The sequence below is a fragment of the Anopheles merus genome, chromosome 3R, assembly GCF_017562075.2.
Source record: "Anopheles merus strain MAF chromosome 3R, AmerM5.1, whole genome shotgun sequence".
NCBI lineage: Eukaryota > Metazoa > Arthropoda > Insecta > Diptera > Culicidae > Anopheles > Anopheles merus.
This window is the reverse complement of record NC_054084.1, coordinates 5,320,296-5,345,680: the sequence shown is the minus strand read 5'-3', so window position 1 is coordinate 5,345,680 and position 25,385 is coordinate 5,320,296. Positions and strand designations below refer to the sequence as shown.

The 25,385-nt window shown below is 49.7% G+C and overlaps 4 protein-coding genes across 4 annotated transcripts; 2 read left to right on the top strand and 2 right to left on the bottom strand.

Annotated features, from left to right (window-relative positions):
* Positions 1–43: 43 nt before the first annotated feature.
* LOC121597229 (ribonuclease 3) lies at positions 44–5,096 on the bottom strand. The gene is made up of 3 exons (XM_041922835.1): positions 4,236–5,096; positions 3,591–4,174; positions 44–3,522 (listed from the first exon to the last, which is right to left on the bottom strand). The coding sequence occupies exons 1-3, from the start codon at positions 4,878–4,880 to the stop codon at positions 273–275; spliced, it is 4,479 nt and encodes a 1,492-aa protein (XP_041778769.1). The 5' UTR covers positions 4,881–5,096; the 3' UTR covers positions 44–272.
* Positions 5,097–5,143: 47 nt separating this feature from the next.
* Positions 5,144–7,334, top strand: LOC121597231 (mitochondrial-processing peptidase subunit alpha). Its single transcript, XM_041922837.1, has 3 exons — positions 5,144–5,330; positions 5,459–6,858; positions 6,923–7,334. Exons 1-3 carry the CDS (start codon positions 5,275–5,277, stop codon positions 7,093–7,095), a joined length of 1,629 nt encoding a protein of 542 aa, XP_041778771.1. The 5' UTR covers positions 5,144–5,274; the 3' UTR covers positions 7,096–7,334.
* Positions 7,335–7,379: 45 nt separating this feature from the next.
* Positions 7,380–12,996, bottom strand: LOC121597230 (endoplasmic reticulum transmembrane helix translocase). Its single transcript, XM_041922836.1, has 4 exons — positions 9,616–12,996; positions 9,205–9,544; positions 8,859–9,135; positions 7,380–8,348 (listed from the first exon to the last, which is right to left on the bottom strand). The coding sequence occupies exons 1-4, from the start codon at positions 12,479–12,481 to the stop codon at positions 8,232–8,234; spliced, it is 3,600 nt and encodes a 1,199-aa protein (XP_041778770.1). The 5' UTR covers positions 12,482–12,996; the 3' UTR covers positions 7,380–8,231.
* A 242-nt stretch (positions 12,997–13,238) lies between these two features.
* LOC121596180 (TBP-related factor) lies at positions 13,239–14,682 on the top strand. Its single transcript, XM_041920894.1, has 3 exons — positions 13,239–13,487; positions 13,573–13,652; positions 13,980–14,682. Exons 1-3 carry the CDS (start codon positions 13,398–13,400, stop codon positions 14,497–14,499), a joined length of 690 nt encoding a protein of 229 aa, XP_041776828.1. The 5' UTR covers positions 13,239–13,397; the 3' UTR covers positions 14,500–14,682.
* The last annotated feature ends 10,703 nt before the right edge of the window (positions 14,683–25,385 follow it).

Below are 25,385 nucleotides of genomic sequence, written 5' to 3'. Positions count from 1 at the left end.
GCTGGACAACGGCGTTAACAAGGCGAAGATGTATCGGATTTTTCAAATCGGAGTTTTGTATTTTTTCTCCTTTTTTAATCTATTTCGCATATTTTGCAACTTATGCAACTGACAAAGAATCTTGTAAAACACTTTTTTATGGCATACAGTCAGCTATTATAGATTCAAGACCAATGGGTACAGCAATTCGATAATTTCTTTAGTTGCTCAAATACTTAGAATAATTAGAAGCTATTTGCGGATATTTCCTATTACGCACAAGAATAGTAATTTCAATCAATCTCGCCTGCCTCCAAATCGGACGACAACTCATCCGTGCCCTCTACCTTCAACTGATACGCCTGCAGTATGCTTACATAGGCACCGCATGTGCCACTACCACTACCGTCCTGTTCATCGTTAGTGCAATTTCCCTCGTCATTAATCTCTTTCGGAGAAGCAGCCTCTATCTCTTGCACGTTCGGTTTAACGTCCTCATCCCTTTCCTCGCTAATATCATCGGTCATATCGGCGGTAAACTGTTCCTCGCCCTCGGAGATGTCGTCCAGCCCGAAGTCCTCCTCCTCCGACACGGAGCTGTAATCGCACGCATCCAACGGTTCATCCTTGATGTCGAGCGGTTCCATTTTTATCACCTCCGGCAGCGGTGTGTCCGCCGCTTCCGCTCTGGGCTGTTCCTCTCGTTCCATCTCGCTGTGGGTTCGTTTCAAAGGTCTTTCTTCGGTGGCACGAATCTCACGTTCATCTTCTTCCCCGTTGATTGAAGTCATCGATACATCGGAATCGGAGCTAATGTCACTTCCCTCGACCGTGTTGGCGGTCACGGGAGGTTCTTTGCTGGGAGACCTTCTTCTATTGTCGCTGCTACTGCTGCTACTACTACTACTACTGCTATCCGACGACCGTGAGCGACGGTTGATCTGGTACTGTTTCGGCAGCCGGGCCGATTCGGGCAAAAAGACGGACGCATTCTTTTGCTCCCGTGTTCGCTTTGCTGCCGCTCCTTCCGCCTGCTGCTCACCGGTGCCCTCGTCTTCCTCCAGCTCATCCTCTCCACCCGGTTCCTGCTCACCGTTCGCTCCGGAAGATCCACCTCCAGCGGCGGAACCACCATCACCACCTCCTGGTCCACCGCGACCACCAGGTCCCACGGCAGAGCGCGGCACCTTCTGACGCTTTAAACTCTGCGCAATCACTCTCCGCTGATGGTCGAGCTGGGGGAACAAATCCTTCGAGTTTTCCAGCGCCTGCTTCGCCGCGTTCATCTCCGCCTGCTGTATACTGTGCCCATCGGCACACGCCAAACGCTTCCCGCGGAAGTACACCGCCACCGAGTAAACGCGCGTATTCGTGGGCCCCGTACATTCGATCACCTTGTACACGGGAATGTCCGGTTCACCGCCATCCATTGTGCGCAGGGTTAGGCAGCACTGTTGCAGCTTCGACTTCGGATCATTCCAGTCCTGGTTCATGATAAAGTCCTGCAGTCTCGGGAACAGACACACGTGACAGAACATTTCGCAGTATTCGAGCCCTTTGTCGACGTACAGTGCGCCCAGGAACGCTTCCAGCAGATCGGCACGGTCTTTCGTCTTCAGGTCGGCCTTCGGGTTGGAGTAGACGGCGTACTGCGTCATGCCGAGATCGTCACAAACGACGGCCTGCGTACGATTGTTTACCAGCGAGCTGCGCAACAGCGACAAGTGTCCCTCGTGATGCTCAGGGAAGTGCCGGTAGAGATACTCGCTGCAGATCAGCTGCAGTACAGTGTCGCCCAAGAACTCGAGCCGCTGATTCGATCCGAGCGTTAGATTGGTGAATCCAATGGAACGATCGGTAAAAGCACGTGCCAGCAGACGAATGTGATTGAACTGTACACCGATGGAATCTTCAAAACGGGTGAGGGTTTTAAGCATCTCGAACGAATCGATATGATGCCGATCACCCAGCGGTTCCTGTTCCTGCAGCGGATGAGAAGGATAGTTCACCCATATCCCGCGCAACGTGTCATCCTCCTGAAAGAGTGCGTACGCAAAGACACGATCTGCCACCTCGATACCTCCATCGAGCAGCAGAGCTCCCATTAACGCCTCGAAACAGTTGGCCAGTGCGTGCCTCAGCTCCAGCTCGTGACACAAATCCGACCCGTGCGCGTAAAGCATAAACTCCTCCAGATGTAGCTTCTTCGCCAGCACGGCCAGATGTTGATTCTGCACAATTGCCGCCCTGTACGTCGCCAGCCCACCTTCCTCCAGGTCCGGAAACATGTGAAACAGATGAATCGAGGTAATGAACTCTACCACCGCATCGCCCAGAAACTCCAGCCGCTCGTTGTGCGTAATGTTGCTGTCCGTTTCGTGCTCCTTCCCGAACCGCGACATAATGCTTATGAGCGTATTGATGCCCCGCTTCCGCGTGTTCATGTAGTGTATCTTACGATCACCGTACTCCGGCTGTCGGATGCCACAGTTCGTTAGGCTGTTGCGTGCATGGTCCGGATTCGTGCCAAAGTTCTCCTTGTACGACGGGTGCGTCAGCGCAAGCTGCAGCGTGTAACGGTTCGTGAACGTGTAGCCAATGTACCGCTCCAGCACATTCAGCGACCGATGGAACCGCAAATGCCCGGTCAGCACCGGTATCAGCATGGCGTGCTGCACCATATCGCACATAATGCCCGTCCGATGGAACGCTTTCGCACTGACCGCGATCGTTATGTTGCGCTTCATCCGTCCCTGCATGCGCATCTCCAGCAGACGGTTCTCTTTCGCCTCCAGCTTCCGCTTGTCCTCGAACGAGGGCTTCGACATGTTTGCAATCAAATGACGGAACTTGATGTACTCACGCCACGCCTTCTGATACTCGGGATTGCCGGCGTAGCTGAGCTGCGGTGGCCGGATACCAAAGTGCACAATCACCGGATGAACTAACCCGTTCTCGTCGATTGCGTTCGCTTCCGGCACATCGCCCACATTGCGATCCAACTGATCGACCCGGACCGAGCACGGCTTCATGCCCGGATTCGACACCACCATGCCCTTCACGTAGTCCACATAGTCCTGCCACTCGTTCTGGCTCATGTCCATCATCTCCTTCAGCATGTCGGGCGGTACCAGAGGCCCCGAATTGTCCAGCAGATAGCGCAACACTTCACTCATCGCCAGCACCTCCTTCCCGTTGTCGGGAAGATCGCGCACAAACCGGGGCAGAAAGTGATAGCACGGACAGGAGCTGTCCTCACCCGACCCAGACGGTTGTACCGTGAAGTCGACCAGCTCGAGCAGCTCCCGGAACAGGTACCGATCGAACAGGTTCAGCTCGCGGATGGTAAAGTTTTCCGGCATTTGTTCCTCGATGTACAGGATGGTGTACTCGATGTTGAACCGGATGACCTTGCAGGTGGGCAGCTCGCCGATCGGTTCGTGCGCCAGCAGCGAGAAGCCCTCGAACAGGAACTCGTGCTGATCGTGCTTGATGATGGTGGGCGTTTTCGTGAGAAAGTTCGTTGGGGGAGAGATCGTAATGCTACAACCAGGAGGAAAAGGAGGACAGTTTAAGAGAGTGATCAAGTGGTCGGATGCAAAGCGCCTTACCGGTAATGATACAGCTTATCGGCATTGTTAGAATTGGGAATGCACTTGGGGAAACCCTCTTCACCCGGATACTTCCCATGCCGGATGCCCGTCCGCCGCGATCGTGCCGAACACCGGCACAACGGTCCGTCGTTCATCTCCCCCGGATCATTGTACCACAGATCCACGTGCAGTCGCAGCGGATGCTTAATCTTAGCCGTCAGCTCCTCCATGCTGCACTCATCCTCAAACTCCATCTCCTCGTCGGACGACTCGGAAGAGGACGAACACTTGTCGTGCTTGTGGCGGCACATCTTCATCTTGCGCTTGCGTGGTGGCGGATTGTACGGCGTTTGAGTGGCACGGATGCGTTCCGCCCGCTTGATCAACTCCTCCTCGAACAGCGTGCAAAGGGCGTCGAGTCGGGCCGTCGATTCGACCACCTTGTCCGAGACGCGCTTGTAGTACAGCTCGGCCGGAGAGGAACGTACCCAAAGTGTGCGATCCTCATCATTGGCCATTTCGGCCAGCTTGCGGGCGATGTCCTCAGACGTTTCGCAGTAGTTGCGGCACCATTTTGATAGGATTTCAGCCCTCTCCGTGTCCTGCGTAAAAGAAGGGAGTGTCATGATTGTGCTTGAAATCGATTGAAAGATAATGGCTTACCAGTTTAAAACGAGAATGTCTCGAACTGGCACGATCCGACGATGAAGAATTGCTGTCCGAATCACGCCGACAGGAAGCGGAACGATCTGTTCGAGGCGGTCGGCCCAACCGGTCCGTGTTGCTGGGCACAGAGTGTGATCTTCCCGACTGTGCGTATCTGGATGGTGCGGAAGGACGCGTGTACGAGGCAGTTTTGTGTCCCGCCGAAGAATACGAATGACCGGGATGTTTGTACCCAGTCCCACCGGAAGTGTTCGATGACACGGGATTATTACTCGGTGATCCGTAGCGTCTGCCCTGCGGGGGGTACTGTGACCCGCCCGTGCCTTTGTACGGTGGTGGATGGCGCTTGTACGCGTGTTGCTGCGAGGAGGAATGATACGAGCCAGTGTTCGGGGAGTGGCTCCTTTCCGGCCGTTCCCGGGCGTAGTACGGTGCTGGTGGAGGTGGTCGGGTCATGGCGGGCGGAAGACTCGGCGGTGGAAAGTTAAAGTTTGGCATGGTGAATCCAGCGTTACTGTGGCTACTTGTGATTTCCCCGGGCGGAGGAATACCGGTGTGGCCGCCCCGAGGCAGATAATGGTTCTGTCGCTGTTGCGGTGGTGGTGGCGGTGTTGGGTAGTTCGGCGGTCTTTGGTGGTTCATTGTTGATGTGGTTGAGGAACGTTGAGAAATAGAATTCCACTATTTTGCTACTTAAACACTTAAAGCAAATCTGTAGCACTTAAACCGTACCACTTTTATCCTAAAAAGCGCGAGTTTTCTTAATTTCTTTTGCAAAAACACGGTGCCAGCCGAAGCATGCCGGCGCTGCGCAGCAATATAAACAAACCCCGGTGAAAAGGCTTCCCCACATGAACCCAACCCCCGTCACAATTTGACAGCTCGGTCGGGCGCGTTTATACCGGCCCGACTTCAGCACTTGAAATTGCAAAACAAAGTCCAGAAGTTGCGCACGTTATCGACCGTGCAATTGTGCTACTAATTGCGGTGAAAATACATCACCCTACCGATCGCTCGCAACAGCAACAGCCGGAAAATGGTTCTTCCGTACAATCTGCGTGCGCTTGGCAAACGGCTGCTGCTGAACAAATGGTAACGTAACCGACAACACCGTCCGTCCCCAACAGTGTGTGTGTGTGGGGCAGGGGAATTCCAAACTCACTTCACCCGGGCTGCATGATGCGATAATGTTTTCTGCTTCCCTTTTTTCCCCCGCACAGCATCGCTTCACACTGGCGAACGTTTGCGAGCGAAACGACGGGCGGCCGAGCAAGCGACCCGGCCGGCACGACGGTGAACGTGCCGTCGAAAGACATCGTCACGCCACTCCCGCCCCTGTCGCAGCCCATTCCCGACCTGCCGCCGGTACAGTACGCCCGGCCGGGTGATCAGAAGAACGTAACGCAAGTCACACGGCTCAGCAATGGGCTGCGCGTGGCGTCGGAGAACCGCTTCGGACAGTTTTGCACCGTCGGTGTGGTGATTGACTCGGGGCCGCGGTACGAGCTCGCCTTCCCGAGCGGCATTTCCCACTTCCTGGAGAAGCTCGCCTTTCAGTCGACCTCCGAGTACGGGGAGCGTGATGTAATCTTCCGGGAGCTCGAACGGCACGGCGGCATTTGTGACTGCCAGAGCACGCGCGATACGTTCGTGTACGCGGCCAGCGCGGACAGCCGGGGGCTGGAGTCGGTGACGCGCATCCTGTCCGAGGTGGTGCTGCGGCCGCAGCTCTCGATGGATGAGGTGGAGCTGGCCCGGCAGGCGGTACAGTTCGATCTGGAGACGCTCGGAATGCGCCCGGAACAGGAACCGATCGTGATGGATATGGTGCACGCGGCCGCTTACCGCGATAATACGCTCGGCTTTCCCAAGCTGTGCCCTTCCGACAACGTGCCCAAGATTGACCGTGATACGCTGCTGTCGTACTTGCGGCTTCATCACACCCCGGAGCGGATGGTGCTGGCCGGCGTCGGTGTGCCGCACGATGAGCTTGTCCGGCTGGCTGAGCGGTACTTCGTGCAGGGGTCGGCCACGTGGGAAAACGAAAAGAGCCGCTCGTCCAACCCGAAAAGCGTGGACACATCCATCGCGCAGTATACCGGCGGATCGAAGCTGGAAGAATGTGCCATCCCGGTGTACGCGGCGGTAGGTCTGCCCGAGTTGGCACACGTCGTGATTGGGCTGAAGGGCTGCTCGCATCAGGACAAAGATTTCATCGCCGCTTGCGTGCTGAACATGATGATGGGAGGCGGCGGTTCGTTCTCGGCCGGTGGTCCCGGCAAGGGCATGTACACGCGGCTCTACACGAACGTGCTGAACCGGTACCACTGGATGTACAGTGCGACCGCGTACAACCACGCTTACGGTGACACGGGACTGTTCTGCATCCACGCGACCGCACCACCGACGCACGTGCGCAGCCTGGTGGAGGTCATTACCCGCGAACTGTTCACGATGCAGTCCCGGCCAGGGGATCAGGAGCTGCGGCGTGCGAAAACGCAACTGCAGTCGATGCTGCTGATGAACCTGGAGGCGCGACCGGTCGTGTTTGAGGATATTGGCCGGCAGGTACTAGCGACCGGAGAGCGTCGTCGACCGGAACATTTCATACAGGAAATTGGTAAGCAGCAAACCAAGTGTGTACCCTATGAACAGGTTACCTGACTGTGTGTTGTTCTTTGCAGAGAAAATCACCGCAGAAGACGTACAGAACGTTGCGCGTAAGATGCTTTCCTCTGCACCGGCACTGGCCGCCCGCGGTGAGATTAAGGGCATTCCGGAGGTGAAGGACATTCATTCGGCACTGGCAAACGAGGGACGGTTTCCGGGCAATCGGCGGTTGACGCTGTTTCGATAGATAGCCTTCTCCAAGCGACATCTCCCCATCATCGTTTAGGCAAATCTTAGACTTACCACCAAACTGCAACTTCCCGTATTTTCCAGCGTTTTTGATTTTAGCTAGAGTTTGCGATGCGTTTTTTTTTTCGGTTGAAACAACAGATTCAGAATCAAGATTTGGAAATATACCGTATCCTTACAGACAGCGACACTGAGGAAGTGTGCGTTTGTATGGTGCGTCATGTCGTGATAATCTAATGTCTGTGTGTTTGTTTTTCTCGTAAAGCAAAGAAAGAAATCATCTATTTTTGGAATTTGTGTCTATTTCGTCGCGTCCCTTCGTTCCGCTCAACTTACACACACACTGCAAGAAAACGGTGCACAACTTTGTATCGTTTGTTTTATCATTAGCTTATCATTTTCACTACTAGCTCCCCTGTCCGAGTCTCCGTTTGCGTCCCGTAATCATTGAATTCGATACCGTTCACGCAATGGGATGTTGGATAAGTCTTTTTTTGTTTGTTCTTCCCTGCACACAATTCTAACCGGTCAAACACATACGACACGATCCCGAAACTCATGTTGGCCTCAAGAATAATTTAAACAATTAAACCCCTCGCCACACATTCCCGATGGTGATTGAAAATGGTTCCACCGTTTGGTTGTGAATAGAGATGAACCCCTTTTTTCACACCAAACACTCGCAATGATTGGATACAGTCTAGTTTCGACAATTAAATGGATTCAATGGAGACATAAAACAAATCAGTTAAAACGTTTAAACCCACGTGACACCAACAAGCAGCTTAGAAGGGGTACGTAAATGCAACCAAAGTAAACTATTCTAATGTGCCCCCGGGAGCTGTCTTACCTACATTGCAATTCGATTCGAATTCTAGCTCCGTATTGCTCTCCTTCCCGATTGTTCTCGTGACATACTAACGAACGATTCCTCAACATCGAAACCAATGTTGTTTAAACCTGGTTGCAAAATTAAACTCTGCTCTTCAACGATCGGGTGGTGCGCAGTATTTGCTGTGAACTCTTGTGCAACCTCTTGGCATGAGGTGGGGGCAGGAGATGTTATGAATGGCCGTCGATCCATCCTGCCTTCCCATTGCCGCCATATCTTAATTACCCGCAACGGCAAGCGCATTAAGTAATAATGTCCGTCTTTCCACGCGTTTCACCAAACAGAAACGAGCAAACGCGATCGACTAGGTACGCCAGCACCATATCCGCTATCAGCACGCCAACGAGTATCCGCCGGAACTGGAAGAAAAAGGACAACAATCAGTTAAAAATGCAGTTCTAAAAAGAATTACACGGTTTTCCGATCCAATTTCCAATATCTACAACATTTTTCATTGATTGCAAGATGTTTTTCAATAGATGTCAATTGTTGTATTTTGTGATTTTCAACACGCCAGCAAACAGGATTCAGTTTGACAGTTCTTTGCGATGTGTTGAAAATCATGTGTAAGAGTTGATATTTTCTTACAATGTTTTCCGGGTCAGTTTTCAGTGTGAACAGCATTATTCAAAAGTTGCAAGATGCTTTTCAACAGCTTTCATTATTTTTGACAGCTGTGCTGTTGAAAAAACCAGTCGCTCGATTGTTGAATAATGACGTTTACATTAAAAACGGACCCAGACACAATGTATGATGCAAATACACCGATTTGACGGCTGTTGAAAACCATCTTGCAGGTGATGCATAATGATGTGCACATTCGAAAGTGACTTGGAAAACCCTGTACTGCAGGGGTTAAAAGCACTCACATCGGCATCAAAGTCAATCACTTCAAACATCTCGAGCAGATCGGGCACAATGCCCAACGCCAGGCAGAACACGATCGCGCTCGAGCTGAAGATCGCGTACGACAGCAAACGGTTCTCGCGCAAGCTCTCCATAAACGGATGGCCCTTGTAGTTCACCGCTACAGTAGCGATCTGCATCGCGATGCCGATTATGTACACCGTGCTGTTGACGATGTTCGGCTCAAACTCTTGCTTCTCGTCCGGTGCTAGGTCCACGTTTAGCTTCACTTTTCCTTCCCTGTGGAGAGAACAATACACAAATCATTAATTAGAATCCGTAAAGGACATCTACTCAACAGAAACTTACCGTGGAGGTGATCGCGCATTGGCTTCGTGCACCATATAGATCAAGGCAGAGAAGTGGACCGCAAACTGCGCAAGAATCGTCGTCACCGAGTACAGATTGAAGATGTTTGGCAGGGGCGCTTGTTTCGACAGGACCTTCAGCGGCTTTGACCGGGTGATGAACAGAAAACAGGCCGCCGTCAGCAGGCCGTGCAAGGTAAGCTGAGCGTCGCTATGCTTCACACCGTCGATGTACAGCACCGACTGGCAGTAGGCGGAGATGAGCGCGTTCAGTGCAAGGATTTTGAACATCTGCAACGTCGTCACCAACGTGCATCGTCCCTGCTTGATGATGTGACACACTGAAAGGGGTATTTTGTATTTAAAAAAACGCACATTTTTGCCATGCCATTCTACCACCATCCGCACTTACCGCAATTGATCGATGTCAGCCTGCTCGTGAACGGTGCCGCAATACTCGCATCGCCCAGCTTCACTATCTGCACCTGCTCCTCGTCCATCTCCTTCAGCGCCTTCTGCAGCCGTTCCTGCGCCGCGCTCTGATTTTCCCGCGCACGCATAATCGCCCGTTCGCGCGGTGTTAGCTGCCGCCGATTATTGCTACCATCCTCGATCGCTCCCGCATTCGGTCCGCTTGCTTTCAGTGCCTTCTTTTTCTCCTCCTTCTCCTCCTGCTGCTCGCGCTGCTGCTTGCGCTCCGAGCGCGAGGGCATGTGGCTCAACAGGGACACGCCGACGTGCGCGTGCTTGAGCGCGCCCACATCGTTCGTTCCGTCGCCACACATGAGCGTATAGTAGCCTAGCTTTTTCAGCGTCGTTAGCACGTACTCTTTCTGCTTCGGAGCAAAGCGCGCAAACACCGTCGCGTACGGTATGAGCTGCTGCAGGTACGCGTGACGTTCGCGACCAAGATACTGCAGCCCTTCGCCGGTTATGCAAAAGTCGTACTCTTTGTACAGCTCCTTAACCGTTCGCGAATCTAGCGGCAGTCGTAGCTCCCGGTTGATTGACTCCCAGTGCCATTCGCCCGCGCCTGCCGTGCTTCCGTTAAGATCTTCCGGTGGCGTAAGTATGACGATCGTTCTCCGGCTGAATCGAAGCTCCTTGGCGACGTGACAAGCCGTCAGCGGATTGTCCCCCGTGATCATCATCACCTTGTGCGATGCTTGAATGATTTCCTTGATCGCGTACTTCGAGTCCGGCTTCAGCGGGCAGGAGATGATGATGAATCCTGCAAACTCAAGATCACGCTCCACATCATCGCGCTTCAGCTCCCGCACGGTGTTGTTGTCCAGTGTGCCGAAGCTCTTGTAGCCGAGCGCAAGCACGCGGGCACCACGGCGCGAATACTCCAGATACGTACGCTCGTAATGCTCGGGGACGGTCTTTAGCATCTTCACGATCACTTCCGGCGCTCCCTTTACCGTGCCGATGTAGCACGTTTCGTTCGAGAACGGCATCAGATAGCCGGCCAGCACCGACATACGCTTCAGGGAGGAGGAAAAGTGAAACCGATGGTAGATTCGTAGCGCTTTGAACTTGCCACGCTTCGGCACGCACGAGTCACCCTTCGTAAGGTTCCAATCGATCGCCGTCAGTGTGGCTTTCTCCAGCGGATCACCCACCAGGCCTTCGTCGAGCTGTACGAGCGAATGGCAGGATCCGAGCACGTGGGCCGTTGCTTCAGGAATCTCACCGATCGGTACGATCGAGGTGTCCTGCTTGAGACCGGCAACACCTTCCACCAGCAGGTTGTCGCTCGTCAACGTTCCCGTCTTGTCGAAGCAGCAAATCTGCACCTTGCCGGCAAACGGCATGCGGAACGGCTCCGTACAGTACACGTACACCTTGGACAGCTGTAGCAGGGACGTGTTGACCGCTAGCGACAGTTCAATCGGTAGATCCGGTGGAATGATCGACGTAAGGATGAGCGTACACTCCAGGAACAGCTTGTACCGGTTGCGCTCCGGATCCTCCGTCCCCTTGATCCATACGTACGTGGCGGCGGCAACCGCAAACACGAGCAGGAACAGAATGAACGCGAACGTTTCGAGATTGTTCTCGGTGACGCGCTTCACACCGAACAGAATCGTGCGCAGCAGCTTGCCCTGGGATGTGTTGAAGCCCGTGCGCAGCACGTACCCGATGCACCCATTGTCCGGCGAGCGCATCGCACCCTTGCTCGGGGCGGAATGTTGTACGACCTTCGTGCCGCGGAACAGCACGTGCAGCTTGCCGTCCGCCTCGATGTCGAGCACCTTGTCATGCTCGTCCGTGTTGTTCTCGAGCGATTCCTTCATCTGCGGCACCGACTCGCCGGTAAGCATGCTTTCGTCCACGATGCATGAGCCGCGTATGAGCAGCAGATCGCACGGTACGATGTTTTCGTCCTGCGAGCGCGTTACCGACACGAGATCGCCCGGCACCAGCTTGGCGGAGCTGATCGGACGCCAGCGCCGGTTGCGGAACACGTTGATTTGGTACGGTTTGTTGCCCATCTTGCGGATCTCCGAAAGGCTGCGCAGTTGCTGCTGCACCAGCACACACTCGAAGATGACGAGCATGCAGAGGGTGAACAGGGAGTAGTACATGTACTCGTCCAGGCACCACAGCAGCACGGAGAATATCTGAAACACGAAGAACGGTGCCGTGGCACGCTCCTTGAACAGTTCGAGAAATTCTGGCACCACCATCTCCATCTCGTTGTCGCCGTAGGTGGCTTGCGCGAGCGTTACGTCCGCATCGTCCAGGTGGCCCTTCGACTCGAAGTACTCCTCGTACGTTTTGTGGATGGGAAACTCGACGCTCCGGAACTGGGCCTTGTTCGGGTCCCAGATGTATTTGGTTTTTTGAAACAAAAACCAATACGTGAGCTCGCCGTCCAGCTTCGCATCTCCTTCCGCCTTCGTCTGGCGAATGCGCACCAACTCCGAGGAGCCATTGTTTTCGGTCGGCACAACCTTCACGACCGCTCCGGCACACGGCACTTTCGTTCGGCGGCAGTTGAGGAATGTTTGCACGTGCACGCTCCAGAAGCAGCACAGACACACGAAGATCTGCGTGAAGCCAATGCCGGCAAGAAACAGCAGCCCTGCATCCTGGTACTCCTCGATGCCGTAAACAAACACCCACAGGTACAGCCAGAGTGCGTACACGACCATGAACGGCATCACGGCACCGCTCAGCACCACCGGCAGCGGGATGTGTATCGTTGCATACTGGACCAGCTCATCCAGCGAGCCGCTGCCGGCCGTTAGACGCTTCGTTCCGGTACCCATGGTGGACGTGACGTGGTCCTTCCGTGGGTTTTGGCAGGTGAGATTTCCTTCAGTCGGTGCGCACGCCTTCGCCTTAAGAAACTAGCCCCGTCCGCCAACCGGTGCTAACACGGTGGGTTTGCGGGGAAATGAATACTTTTGTCACAACCTCGACGTTTTGAAGGATTTGCTCCGACGGTGGGTAGTCGAAATCACACTCGCACACGCACGCACATACGATAAAAGAAACCCCTAAAACCGAACCATCGCCGTACGCCGGACTCCCGGGAGAATCGCTGCTGCTGCCAACTACCCGACACGTGATTGCCGGGCCGGGAAACGGGTGTGCGGTGTAGTGCGGATGGAAACGGTGAACACAACAGTAGTGCCAGCTGCCAGACACAAACGACAATGCACGGCGGTAAGCTTTTCCGATGGTAAATACCGGAAAGCACGGATTTTTCACCGAGAAGAAATCGTCGTGGCAGTAAACTCGTCACAAGTTTTCTTTTTGTTGCTTTTCCTCCTTTGACAGTTGGTGGTGTTAATGTGCAGTTACACGGTGCCATGAGTTTGACAGTCGTAGAAGCGCTCATTTATGAAAATGTGAATGAATTCATAATTTAATAAATACTAATGAGAAGGATTTATCGTTCTTCAAAAAATATAAAATGTTGGGCAATTTTCAGGAAAAAGAATTGCAAACATTTCCAAAACAGTATCCAATTCTCGACATCGCACGTGTAGACGCTGCTCCATGTTTGACGTTTGGAGTTGTTTTCTTGTCCACGACATAAACAAACCACAGCAAAAAAACCGTGCGTGCGTTCGTTTTCTACGCTCGCCGGTTAAATGTTGCTAATAATTTAGTGCAATAAAAGAAAACAGGTGGTATCGAGCTTGCGGACAACCGGGTGGAGTGTTCTACCAAGCGGAAATGGATAAATCGGCACCCGAATCTCCGCTGAAGATGCTGCTCAGCTCGGCACCACGCCAGGCTGGCACATCAATCGGGCAGACAGTGAAAGTAAGGGGCATGTTCTGAGTGAAAAACACACCAAAATTGAATGGTTTTTCCTTCGTGCATTCTGTATCTATCTTTTAATTTGCAGCAACCTCCACAAGCGGGCATACAGATGCAAACACCCGTACCCACTGGACCGCAGGAAGCAATCAACTCGGTGCTTGTAAGGTAATATTTCTGGTTTCTTTGCTGAAGTATTCATAGTTATAAAATCGTTTTTCACTGTTTTTGTAAGTATTGTATATTTCTAATACCTTCAACCTCAAAACCATGCGGTAAACACATAACTCTAACCATTTCCCGTCAAAAGTAGACATAATTCCCATTCCCATTTATCTCTGTTTCCCTTTCCCATTTATCGCCGGTTTGCCATAACTTCACTCTTCGTACTGCGAATTTTGTTCGAAAGCTACAAAATATAACTCCAATTAAACCTGATATGATATTTAAACGAACATTCCACTCCTATACATGCATCATCCCACCCCTAAACAGAAACTGTGTCGCGACGGTCAGTGTGGGCTGCGAGCTAAACCTAAAAACGATCAATTTCCGCACGCGCAACTCGGAGTACAACCCGTCCCGATTTCACGGTGTCGTCATGCGGATACGGGACCCACGCTGCACCGCACTGGTGTTCCGCTCCGGCAAAGTCATCTGCACCGGGGCGAAGAACGAACAGCAGGCACATCTCGGGCTGCGCAAGTTCGTCCGCATCATCCAGAAGCTCGGCTTCGACGTCAAGTTCCTAGACTTTAAGGTACAGAATCTGGTAGCGACGGCGGACCTGCGATTTCCCATCCGGCTGGAAAACCTTAACCAGGTGCACGGGCAGTTCAGCTCGTACGAGCCGGAACTGTTCCCGGGGCTTATCTATCGGATGGTGAAACCGCGCGTTGTGCTGTTAATATTCGTGAATGGCAAGATCGTTTTTACCGGTGCTAAAAATCAGCGAGAGATTCACGAAAGCTTAGAAAACATTTACCCAATCTTGCAAAGCTTCCGCAAGAACTAGATTTTCCCCCGTCAACCACAGGCAGGTGTGCATTTTGTTGTTTTGAGCTTCTCACAGAGCTGTTAGGGAAGGAAACGCATTTGGTGCACATTTTAATTCTGAACTTTTTGCTAATAAGTTAAACTCAATTGTAATGTTTTTTGATTGCATATACATATTAAAATAAAATATACTCTTATTTAACGTCGTAATGCACCATGGTCGAAGGACCAAAACTTAAAAAATGCCGAAAATAATTAGTAATTCATCCCTCATTGAAGCATTTCTTCGGATAATAATATCCCATAAATAAGCGAATGAGTGGTTCTAATATTGTGAGCTTTTCGTAACGACAAATCAATTCATTCCGACCCCCCAAGTCCCGTCGCAAAAATAGAAACCCCAGCACTGGTGGAAAGCAACCCTCGGAAATCAATTCCATTTTGGCGACGCGCGGAAGTTGAATGAATTCGTTATGTCCCCCATCGTTTTGCGTGTACGTGTCCCTAATGTGAGCGCCTTCACATGTGTGTGTGTGTGACGTGGATTATGCTGTGCAAGACGCCACACGCCGGCCAGCAACAGCGATGTGGCGCGAGAGTGTATAAAATTCCTACCCCGAGTATGGGAGAGGGAAAGAGCTACACCATCACGGCTCCTGGAAGTCTGAAGTCGTGCAGTTGACTGACGCAAAAGTTTTGTCACCAAGAGCATTTGCCATCATTGCTATGCAATGATCATCGGCTAGAAGGTTGGGTGGCAAAGGAGGGTTAGTAAGAGAGAGAGAGAGAAAGGAACCCGAAAGTAGAATAGCACGGAACATGAGCTCATGCTGTGATTTTTGTCATTTTTTTTACCGATTCTACAGGACGAAGGAAGAAGGCTACTGTCGTTGGCCGGGGACGACTGCCATCCATTTTAGAATGGAAGACACACACGTACTCGAGAGAGCATACAGACGCTCGAAGCGGCGGTGACCAAGTGTTTGCCAACCCGAACGAATCCGACCGACGGTGTGTTGAGTTCATATCTTATGCGATCGGCGAGCTTTTCGCTGGTGCTGGTGGTGTGTGCAAATGGGATGGTCCATTGATTCGATTTTGGGAATGTGTCCTAAATGTGGTGCCAAAGGAGCAGTAAAAGCGAGCGTCTTCAAACCGTGACTACTTAAAAATAGATCCCCTGTGTATCCCCACGCCGAACTGCCCCTAGGAGTGACGCAGACGGCAGGGCAAAGTAGAGAATGGCAAAAAATCAATTTAACCCACCGCGACTTGTTAATAAATATTGCACAACTGCGACCGGGGTGGAAGTTGCCCACCCCCTCCCCGGTGTCATTGGTTCCGTTCTGGAAGCGGTTCCTCCCTGTGCAGTTTCCTCGTTCTAGGTCGTTGAACGAACCGCCCCAACCCAGCTAAGCTGTCCCTTCTAGCTAGCTGCATCTTCGACAGCATAAACTGCAGAATAATTTCTACCGCTAAACCTCACAAGGGAAATGGCATTTGTGTGCAATCGGGAAGTGGGAAGCGCATTAAATTCGCATTCCTTCCTCGCCACCGGCACACCGAGTATGATTGAATAGCTATTATGTTGAGCGAATGACGAGGAATTGGGTCAGCACTATGGTGAGGGTTTGGGCTCCCAACTTCCCACGCCGGTTTAGTAACAACGGGGCGGGAATATTCGGGAGGCAATGGCGATGAAGCTTTAGTGGCCGACCAGTTAAGTGCCGGTGTCATCAATGTGCAAGTCATTTTCGAATTACACAGCCGAGGCGATAATAAATGGGTGATAAATGGAAGGAAAATTAAGCTACTACTCCCACATTTTTACGAGTAATACGACATTTAATTAGTGGCTGTGGCCATTGTTTCGAAGGAGCGCGCGGGGCAAAGCGAACGATCGACGGCAACAACCTTTTCCACTGCGTTGGAAGATTAATAGTTATGATTGGTGGTACCAAATTGTGGGTGGAGTAGACGGTGGGCGAGGTTCATAAAGTTTTTGGGGCAGGGTGAAATGGGATGAAATATAAAAGAAGTTATTTGGCGGAAATTGGAAATCGCGGCTCCGTACGCTCTTCCACTTAACGATCGGAATGAGCTATATCTTTTTAGTGTTATTTCGTTTCGGATGGCATTGTGCTCAGAAATTGACGTCTAAAGTGCAGAAAAGTTGGGTAGAAATACAACACAACTCACATGAATACTTAAGTAAGTGTAAACAGCTTCAAGTTATTTAATATCGGATTCTACGCTAAGAAGTGAAGCCAATTAGTAGCTCCCAACAAGAGCTCTTCACTTAGCTTACCCGTTAAATACACTGATGGCCAACATGTCTGTACTGAGTTCAAATCTCAAACCAAGATTCATTGAGGTTCTTCAACAGATTGCAGAAGTTTATTGATACAATTCGGTGGGTCTGAAGACGAGAAGAATAATCTCTTCAGTTTAAATTTTATATTTTTAGTATGGTTCCCATCATTCAATAATATATTTGCTAATGTGGCTCTTCTAAACTCTCTAGAGCTCTACATTAGTATTCGGTTTTTCAAGACTCTTTCGATGAGATTCATTCATATGAATCTTCAGTGATGAGTGATTCGAATCTCGATTCGATCCTTCAAACATTCATGTAACTCTAAAGACTATGATATATGAATATGAAAGATATATGAATCTTCAAAGATTCATAAATCTAAAAGATTAATAAATCCATTAAAATTCATATTTCTCCAGGGATTCATGAATCTTTGGAAATGTATCATATTTGCAAAATAGTTAATTTGTGCGGTCTCGCCAAACAACATCCTCAACACCTTAAACAACATCTTAAACCGTCGTGGCTTTAAGCCGTGCATGGACCGTCTCCCCGTAGCAAAAAAAATGACCAAGAAGTCTCGATAGCTTGTATAGGATTGCATGACCATGTAGGTTGTTGGTTCAAAAAGAAGAACAATGAGAAGCTCAAGCTCTATGAATTTTTGGAGATGTATGAATCTCATGAGATTCATGAATCCCTAGAGATATGAATCTTTTTAAATTCATGAATCTTTCGAGATTCATGAGTCTTTTGATATTCATCAATATTTGGTGATTCAAGAATATTTGGAGATTCATGAATCTTTGCACTTCTGCAGCTACATTAGTAAGTTAGGAAAGACACTGAACATATTGCTTTTATTTTCAGTAACCACCTCGCGATGCTCCCTCGAAATACTTGCACCATTTGCAGAAATCAAAAGAAGTCGTAAAACCTACTCTGGTCCATTCTAGGTTTGAACTCATGACGGGCATGTTATTAAGTCGTACGAGTTGACGACTGTGCCACGGGACCGCCCCTGGTTTGAGAGACGTTAGCCATTCCATTATAGTTTATTTCAATGCTACTCATGTTATATTAGCTGTAGCATACGTCATGTAAAATCAACGCCATCTTCAGCAAGTCAAATATTGCAGAATTATTTCATTTAACACAATTCGTCATTATCAAATTACCATAATATTACGTATACTGCTCTGCCCTCAGCACATTATAGTTATCTAATGACACAGAAAGGGGGAGATGAAACAACAATTACACAATGATGCGTCCAACGTTGCAGAGAGAAGTAACACGTTGCCCAGCACGCGGTGGTACGGTGGCCATCACCCATTAGCGTACCCTGAGCGATATAACCAATGGGGGGGGGGGGGGGGGGGGGGGGGAGGATATTAGATTTCAACCATGTCCCGTACGGTGTACGGTCGGGCATCTGTGGCATCTATACACTGTCCGTGGGCAGCCACTCCTCCCCGGTTGACCTTTATGTGTGTCAGCATGCTGAAATCTAAGCATCCCGTATAAATATAATCAAAGTTTTCTTGATAACTGCAGCAGCATAGTTTCTAACAAACAAAACAAACCACCAACATAAGATTGTCTTTCAATAACACACCTGTTTTGTGGTAGTGTAGCGTTCTCCAAGGTACTGTAGGTGTGTGCTCGTCTTTACATCGTCTTAAGGGTGTGCTCTTGTTACGCTTTCTTCGTCACACAAAGGCACGGTACATGATCTTCATACCATGTGTATACTCTACTACCACACGGTGTGTAGGGGGAAGGGGCAGGGAGGGGGCACATCAGTCTCGGCGCGTAGGTTGGTGGGGCCATTATGTTTCGGTCGAATTCAGTGCGACACATGTCACGGCACACGGCTGCACGCGGATAATTCGGTTCCTGCTCAGCTATTCACCTGGGCGCGGGCGTGGGTTATTTTTTTGACTACTTCTTTTTACACGAATCAGTTACCGGTCTGTCACAACATTCTAACCCACCATCGCATTGATCCATGTGCTGTGGGTGTGTGTGTCTGCCGGCTTTTTATGGGCGGTAGGGGCGCTCAAGTTGAAATTGAATTGGATGGAACATCATCGTGATCTCTTCCTCAGCACTGCTCGCTTCTTCAGGCACTCCAGTCCAGAGGACGTACTGGAAGATGGATTGAAAATTCGATTTTGCATGACTAAATCAGCATGCAGGCTCGTTCGGTAAACGTGTTGGCAGTGGTCGCTTGTTGCATTGTTTCTCACGATCATCGCCGTATTTTTGGTAGCTGACAACATCAATCACTACATTAAGGTGACAGGCAAAATGAAACCAAATCCAAGGTTATGCATGCGCTAATGAACGTTGGAATTGCTGTTTTTCCGTACGTTCCGCAATGTGTGTTTGTGTGTGTGTTTATGGCCAGCAGCTGAATGGCGCCACTTGCAGCAGCAGCAGCAGCAGCAGCAGCAGCAGCTACCAACTAAATACCGGAGCACCGGATATGATCCTTGGCGTAGGCAGTGACAGCTCCTTGTAATCTGCCCACACATTCTCGCAACTCACACGTTCGATTGAACAGCAGCAGCAGCAGTGCCAGCTCGTGGTTAAGCATTCCTCCCTCCCACTGCCGCACAACTCGGTGGAATGTCCCGGAAGGCACACACACCAGTTGCATCGTTGTAGCGCAAACCGTCTCTCCTCTTCGCCAGGCACTCTGCGGCCACCAACCCATCAAACACGCTTGATAAATGGCGTGTTCCGCTGTTGGGTTTTCCTTCGGATAATGTTCTCTTTAGCCCACGCATCGCTTTTTGCATCCCATTTACCGCGCTGCGTGGTTCGCTTGTTTATTTTGCGCGTTCACATCGGTTTTGCCAGCTGCCAGCATTATTGCTGTCACGCCAAACGGCGCAAGGTAACAAGGGATGATGCTGCTGCCATTGCTTTTTTTTGTTGTTGTACGCTTTTCGCGATGTGAAGAAGGCAGCGTACTGTAAAACTGTGGGCGGCAAAAAAGGATATGCATTTTCTTATCCCATTCCGAGTTTGGGGCCGGGCCGAGCGTCGTGGGCGCACTCTATTTCTTGGCGGGGTCGGTTTTTTACCTTTTACCCTAATGCTCATTCGGCACATGTCGATCAGCAGGGTCTATTGTTTCCCTTTACCAACTGGGCCTGGTCGTTTCTTCCACTCCCAGGGAGTCCATTTTGTAAGGTTGATACCATTTTCGCTTATCTCAAAGTGACTCGGGGAGAGCTTGAGAGATGGAGGCATTTTGGGCTCGGTTGCTTTCGAAATTTTAACGTTTTTGTGTGTCATTTTTGTGTGTAGTTCAATTTGCGCTTTTCGTTTGTGTATGTGTGTGTGTGTGTTTTATGCTATACAAAACACAAAAAGTCACAAGCATGGCGGCGAAACCGAGTCGTCGTTCAACCCACTCGCATTTTCGGTACGGAGCGAAACCGCCGGTGGGGTTTCACTAGCCGCCGCGACCTTTGACATTTAGCCGTTGCGAGCGCTGGTTGGCGGTTCCCTGGTGGGATTTTTTTTTTCTGTTTCTCTATCCGCTGTAGAGGGATGGAAAATCCCAACAGCAGGCAGCTCTAGCAGCCGTAAAACAAGACAAGGTTTGGTTAGGAATCTATCGCGGCATTAGCTAACCCCGCACGCGTTGTATCGCGCTGTCGGGTTTCGTGTCTCGTCCACTTGTTCACTGTTTTATCCTGTTGATTTTCCGTCTTCTCTCTTCTGTATCTCTCTCTCTCTCTCTGCAACATAACTTTTGTCATGAGAAAACTTTTCTCTACTCCCATCTGCCCATTGCACCCATTTCACCTTGCATCTTGATCTCTCCATCTTCACAGCGTGTCCTTCGTGCGGAAGACGTGTCGTGACATACACCGATATCAATTTGCCTCCCCTATCCACCCCTGCCCCAAGTGCTACAAGGATCCTGCTGGATGCCACGTGTCTCGTTACCGCTCTCGGTACAAACAAGGTTGAATCTTCCCGTGTGTAAAATGGGAATTTTATTGAAAATTCCCCCCCCCCCCCATATTCCGATCACTGTGCACTGCACTCTCCGCTGGTCAAGCTGGTCGGAAGCTGACCTAAGCATGGACTAATTGGGGACTAAGGGGTCGATGGGATGGGATGCTGTTCGCTGCACGAATGCGTTGCTGCAGCGAGTGCAACAAATGGACAGTGGCATGATTTACGTGTGCGATACATTATTCAACAAGCGGTGAACCGTTCGAGCAGAATCAGCTGCCTGACCTTTCCGGAAGCTTTATGGGAATGGTATTTACATCGAATGCGGTGTTAAATAGCGTCCGTGTAAGCCATTTTCACGAGAATCTTATTGAAATGTTTCGTGCTAAAGTGCGGTTTTACAATACACAGCGCATGTTGGCATTCTTCCTACAAAAGAAACTCATTTTTAAAACACTTGTAGGAGCTCTTCGTCTGGGTGTTTTGCTTCCTCGCCATCAGCAAAGCCACATGATTGCAGTGGGAGGGAAAAACGGCAGGCCCTTTACCCAGCCCTGTTTGTTTGAGTACATTTGTACGAACGACGATGATTTTTATTTGAAAAGTGACATTTTTCCACTTTTTCGCTTTGTTCTCTTCTTCTCATTTCCCTTTCGTTTGTTTGACCTTTTGAACCTAAACGATCGTTTCAATTGGGGAAGGATCGTTGGGATCCAATTAAACGGTCAAATTAACATACAATCCCACTCCCTTCGCCTCCAATGGAGGCCAGTGTTGACTGTACGTGTCCTCTCAGAATAAAGAACGATGAAGAGATAGATAGAGAGAAAGAGAGAGAAAGAGAAAGAGAAAGAGAGAGAGAGAGAGAGAGAGAGAGAGAGAGAGAGAGAGAGAGAGAGAGAGAATCGATACAAAATGATACCAAAATTCCACCCAAACGCCCACAGTTGCAGTTTGTGTTGTGAAAGGCTTCCCGTTATCGATGTGGGGCCCACGCATGTGAAAGTTTGATTTTAAATTGATCGACTTCTATTCCGAATCGATTCTATGATGGGAATGGGCGTGGGAGAGGTCAATTATGATAGCAAAAAAAAAATATGTAGAGTATCGCACCACCCGTAACTCCAATTCCAGCTAAGTGGACTCAATTATGCAACATTTAATCAAACTTTTGATACAAACACACGCGCGCACACACCCCATGCGGCAATTAAATGCAAAACCTCATTGATACGATACTTTGCAACGTTTCGGTAGAACCGGTAACCCGAGCAAGCTGTTCACGAGCCTACCCATAAAGCGTTCATGGCGATAGGGCGTCATGGTACGATTCGCGGAAAGTGGTTCCCTTTTGCGCACACACGCGCGCGGCCCCCACATGCGGCTTAAATGGAAAACTCCTGTTGACAAACGGGGTGGTGGCCTTTTGTGCCGGCGTTGAGTTGTAATAAGGGGTGGGGAGGGGAGTGAGTATGCAATGGCGACCATCGCATTCTTGTTGCTTCTGGGAAGTGGAACGCCTGGTGGAATGTGTCCACCGGTTTGTTGCCACCCTTCGTTCCAACTGTTTAACTGTGAGCCATTTTCCCGCTAAGCGTTGCTCGGTGAGCCCATTGTGCAGTGAGTCGTAGGCAAGGACGAGGGGTGGATGAATTTCCCTACCTTGGCTTTTCCCTTGAGTGCCACAGACAAACACACACACACACACATACACATTTCGGCTGGTGGTCCAGTTTGATCGACCTTTGTTCCTGCTGTTTTCTGGTGCTGGTGCTGATGATGAAGTCAAAAAGTTTCCCAGAAATTGGCTCTACCAACGGTGAGAGAGGGCACACAGGGCTTAATAAATTCGTGGTTGAGTGTGTTGTCGGCTTTTTGCTATTGGGGTTGGGCAGGGGTTCACATTTTGTTAATCACTCCTCCGTCCCTCCATGCCGTGGTGGTGGTGCCGGTGGTCGTCGTGGTGATGGTTTACATATGTTTCATGTGGATTTCCAATTACGCCAGGGAAATTTCTCGGAACCGGATTCGTTGAGTGATGTTTGGTTGATGTGTCGGTCAGCTGTTCGGGTGGTTCAAATGGAGCGAATGTCGATCACTTAACCAGTCGTAATGAGAACCGGTACAGAAGGTGTCCCAGCTGGCTCAATACAGCTACATTGTTTCGTGTTCCCATTTTTGGCTTGAGAGAAGAGGTAGCGTTTGTTGATGAACGCCACAATTTATCGCTCGTCTCTTAACGCATTCGTTGCCTTTTGGGTGGTCCGGGGACACTTTGGCAGCTGGCATTGGTATACAACCAATACTTAGAAACCGCCCCAATAGATCACAATCAAAAGTAAAGCACAGGCAAAAAATCTGTGAGTGTAAAAAGACCTTTCCGTTTCGACCTGTGGGAGTTGTGGGAAATGATTTGTAAACCATTTTACCTGAAATAAAGCGCTGATAATGCAATCAATAATTCACTCCTATTGATTGATTGTCAACTTTCCCCTTCATTTGACACCAGCGTGTGTGTGCTTGTGTGTCAGATCTTTCTAATGCGTCAGAGCGAGAGAGCTGAAATTCTGTGAAAATTGTCACCAGATTATGTTTTATATCTGCATTATGTATGTTTCCCAGAATACGAAACAGCGCATCATCTCCTTCACTTGGGAACAAAGGTTTTCGGCTGAAGCATGAAGCAACAGCATCGTCAAGACACACTACAAAACAGATACCTCAACAATCTCCTCCAATGGTGCCTTACAAGTGTTTAAGTCATTATGATAATACTTCATAATCATCGTACGGTGGCATATAGCGGTGGGTTGTGGGCCAAAAGGAATTCTTATGATTAAAAGCATCCCATGCAAACCGATGCTTCCGGTGTATCCTTCCGGGAACAGAGAGGCGTGAGCAATGCTGTTGCGCGTCTGTGCAGAATTCTACTGCCAGTCGGGCCTCCTGCCATCTATCAACGCCCACGACGCTCTGGACCGCTTGGACCGGGCAAGGTTACTTACCCTCCCCCCCCCCCTCCCCCAGCCAAACACCAAGAAGAACATCTCGTAGTCACGTACAATCGACATGGCAGGCTGATGAAGTTGATTGAAATATTACGAGCGTGGCCACGCGTAATGTTCCGCTGCACTACACGTCTCCCGACCCTGGCGCACCAGGTTGGCGGCTTCCGGAGAAGATGGTCTCAAGGACGGCGGACCCTCGGCCAAGAACGCCACAACAACAGGTCCCGGGATGACGGGTAGAATGGTGAAAAATGGGCTCCACTAATGCGGCGTATGTGTGTGCCTTCGCTTGAGAGCGAGCGTGGGCTGGGCCAGCATCTAATGCGAACATTTAATGAGCATTCCGAGACTCGCTAAATGTTTAAACGGAAATTTTAGTCCGAGTTTGGTGCAATATAAACAACTCTGTGTGTGTGTGTGCGTGAGGTTGAAATCAATTATTAATTTGTGCAAAACCTAGACACTTGGTTCATGCTGTCCTACAAAAACTTTACATAAAATTCAGACTTCAACTTACCATCGCTACGGGGCGGCACAGTACGCACAGAGAAGCTGAGTGGGACTTTGGAGTACACAATTCCTTCACAATTCTGGCATTATGACACACCTACACGCGCTTCCACTTCTTTGCGCCACACGTCAAGCTGTGTTCGGGGAAGGAAGTTTTGAGGAAAAATTTACAATTAAGTGCAATTCCTCACATGCCTCACTAGACAGATCTCCTCCTATGCCCATGCCTACAACAGAGATCTCTTCGTTCGAGTTGTGGTTTTGAAGTGGGTTTGCAAAAGTTTCATAATACTCACCCACATCGCTCACTGGAGCGTGCAAAAGTATTTTAAAAATGTCATCCACTGGCCTTCTCTGGCACGAAAAGTAGTAGTAGTAGTAGTAGAAGCAGTAGTAGCAGTAGAAGCGTACCGTAATTTTCACCCCAACTCTGCATCCTGCTGTGTTTGATAGAAATTTTTGTTCATCTAACTTTTGTATCGTACCTTTGCCGCGACTTACCTTACCATGCTTCCCATCTGCTCTGCCGGGCCCCGTTTGTTGTGCGCTGTTTGACATTTGACCTTTTAAGAGTGAAAAGCAACAAGTAGAGAGAAATGGTGTGTACCAGCACGAGGTGGAATTTCTTTCAAGTTGTAATAGTTCCACGAAATGAAACGCACACAGAAATGCCGTTGTGTATGTATATAATATATATATATATATATATATATATGTATGTATATATGTATATATTTGTATTTATTCTATGTACAAAGCTGCTGATCGGAGTAGTTTGGTTTTGGTTTTTGCTAAACCCACGTATAAAGATCGTAAAGTGTGTGTGTTTGTTTTATTTTTGGGCTTGTTTTTATTTCATAGAGAGGATATGTACATTTGTAGTGTGTTTTATGTTACTTTCCTTTCTTTTCTTTGTATGTGTTTTAGGTTTGAAGTTTTTTCTCATCTTTTGCTCATACGTTTGGAATGTTGTTTCATTTCTCTTTCAGCTTCATTCTGTTTTAAGTTAAAAGAACATTTAATTTTGATCTGTTTGTGAATGTTTATCGCTTGTTTATGTATATGGATTTATTTTATCATCTGTTTTGC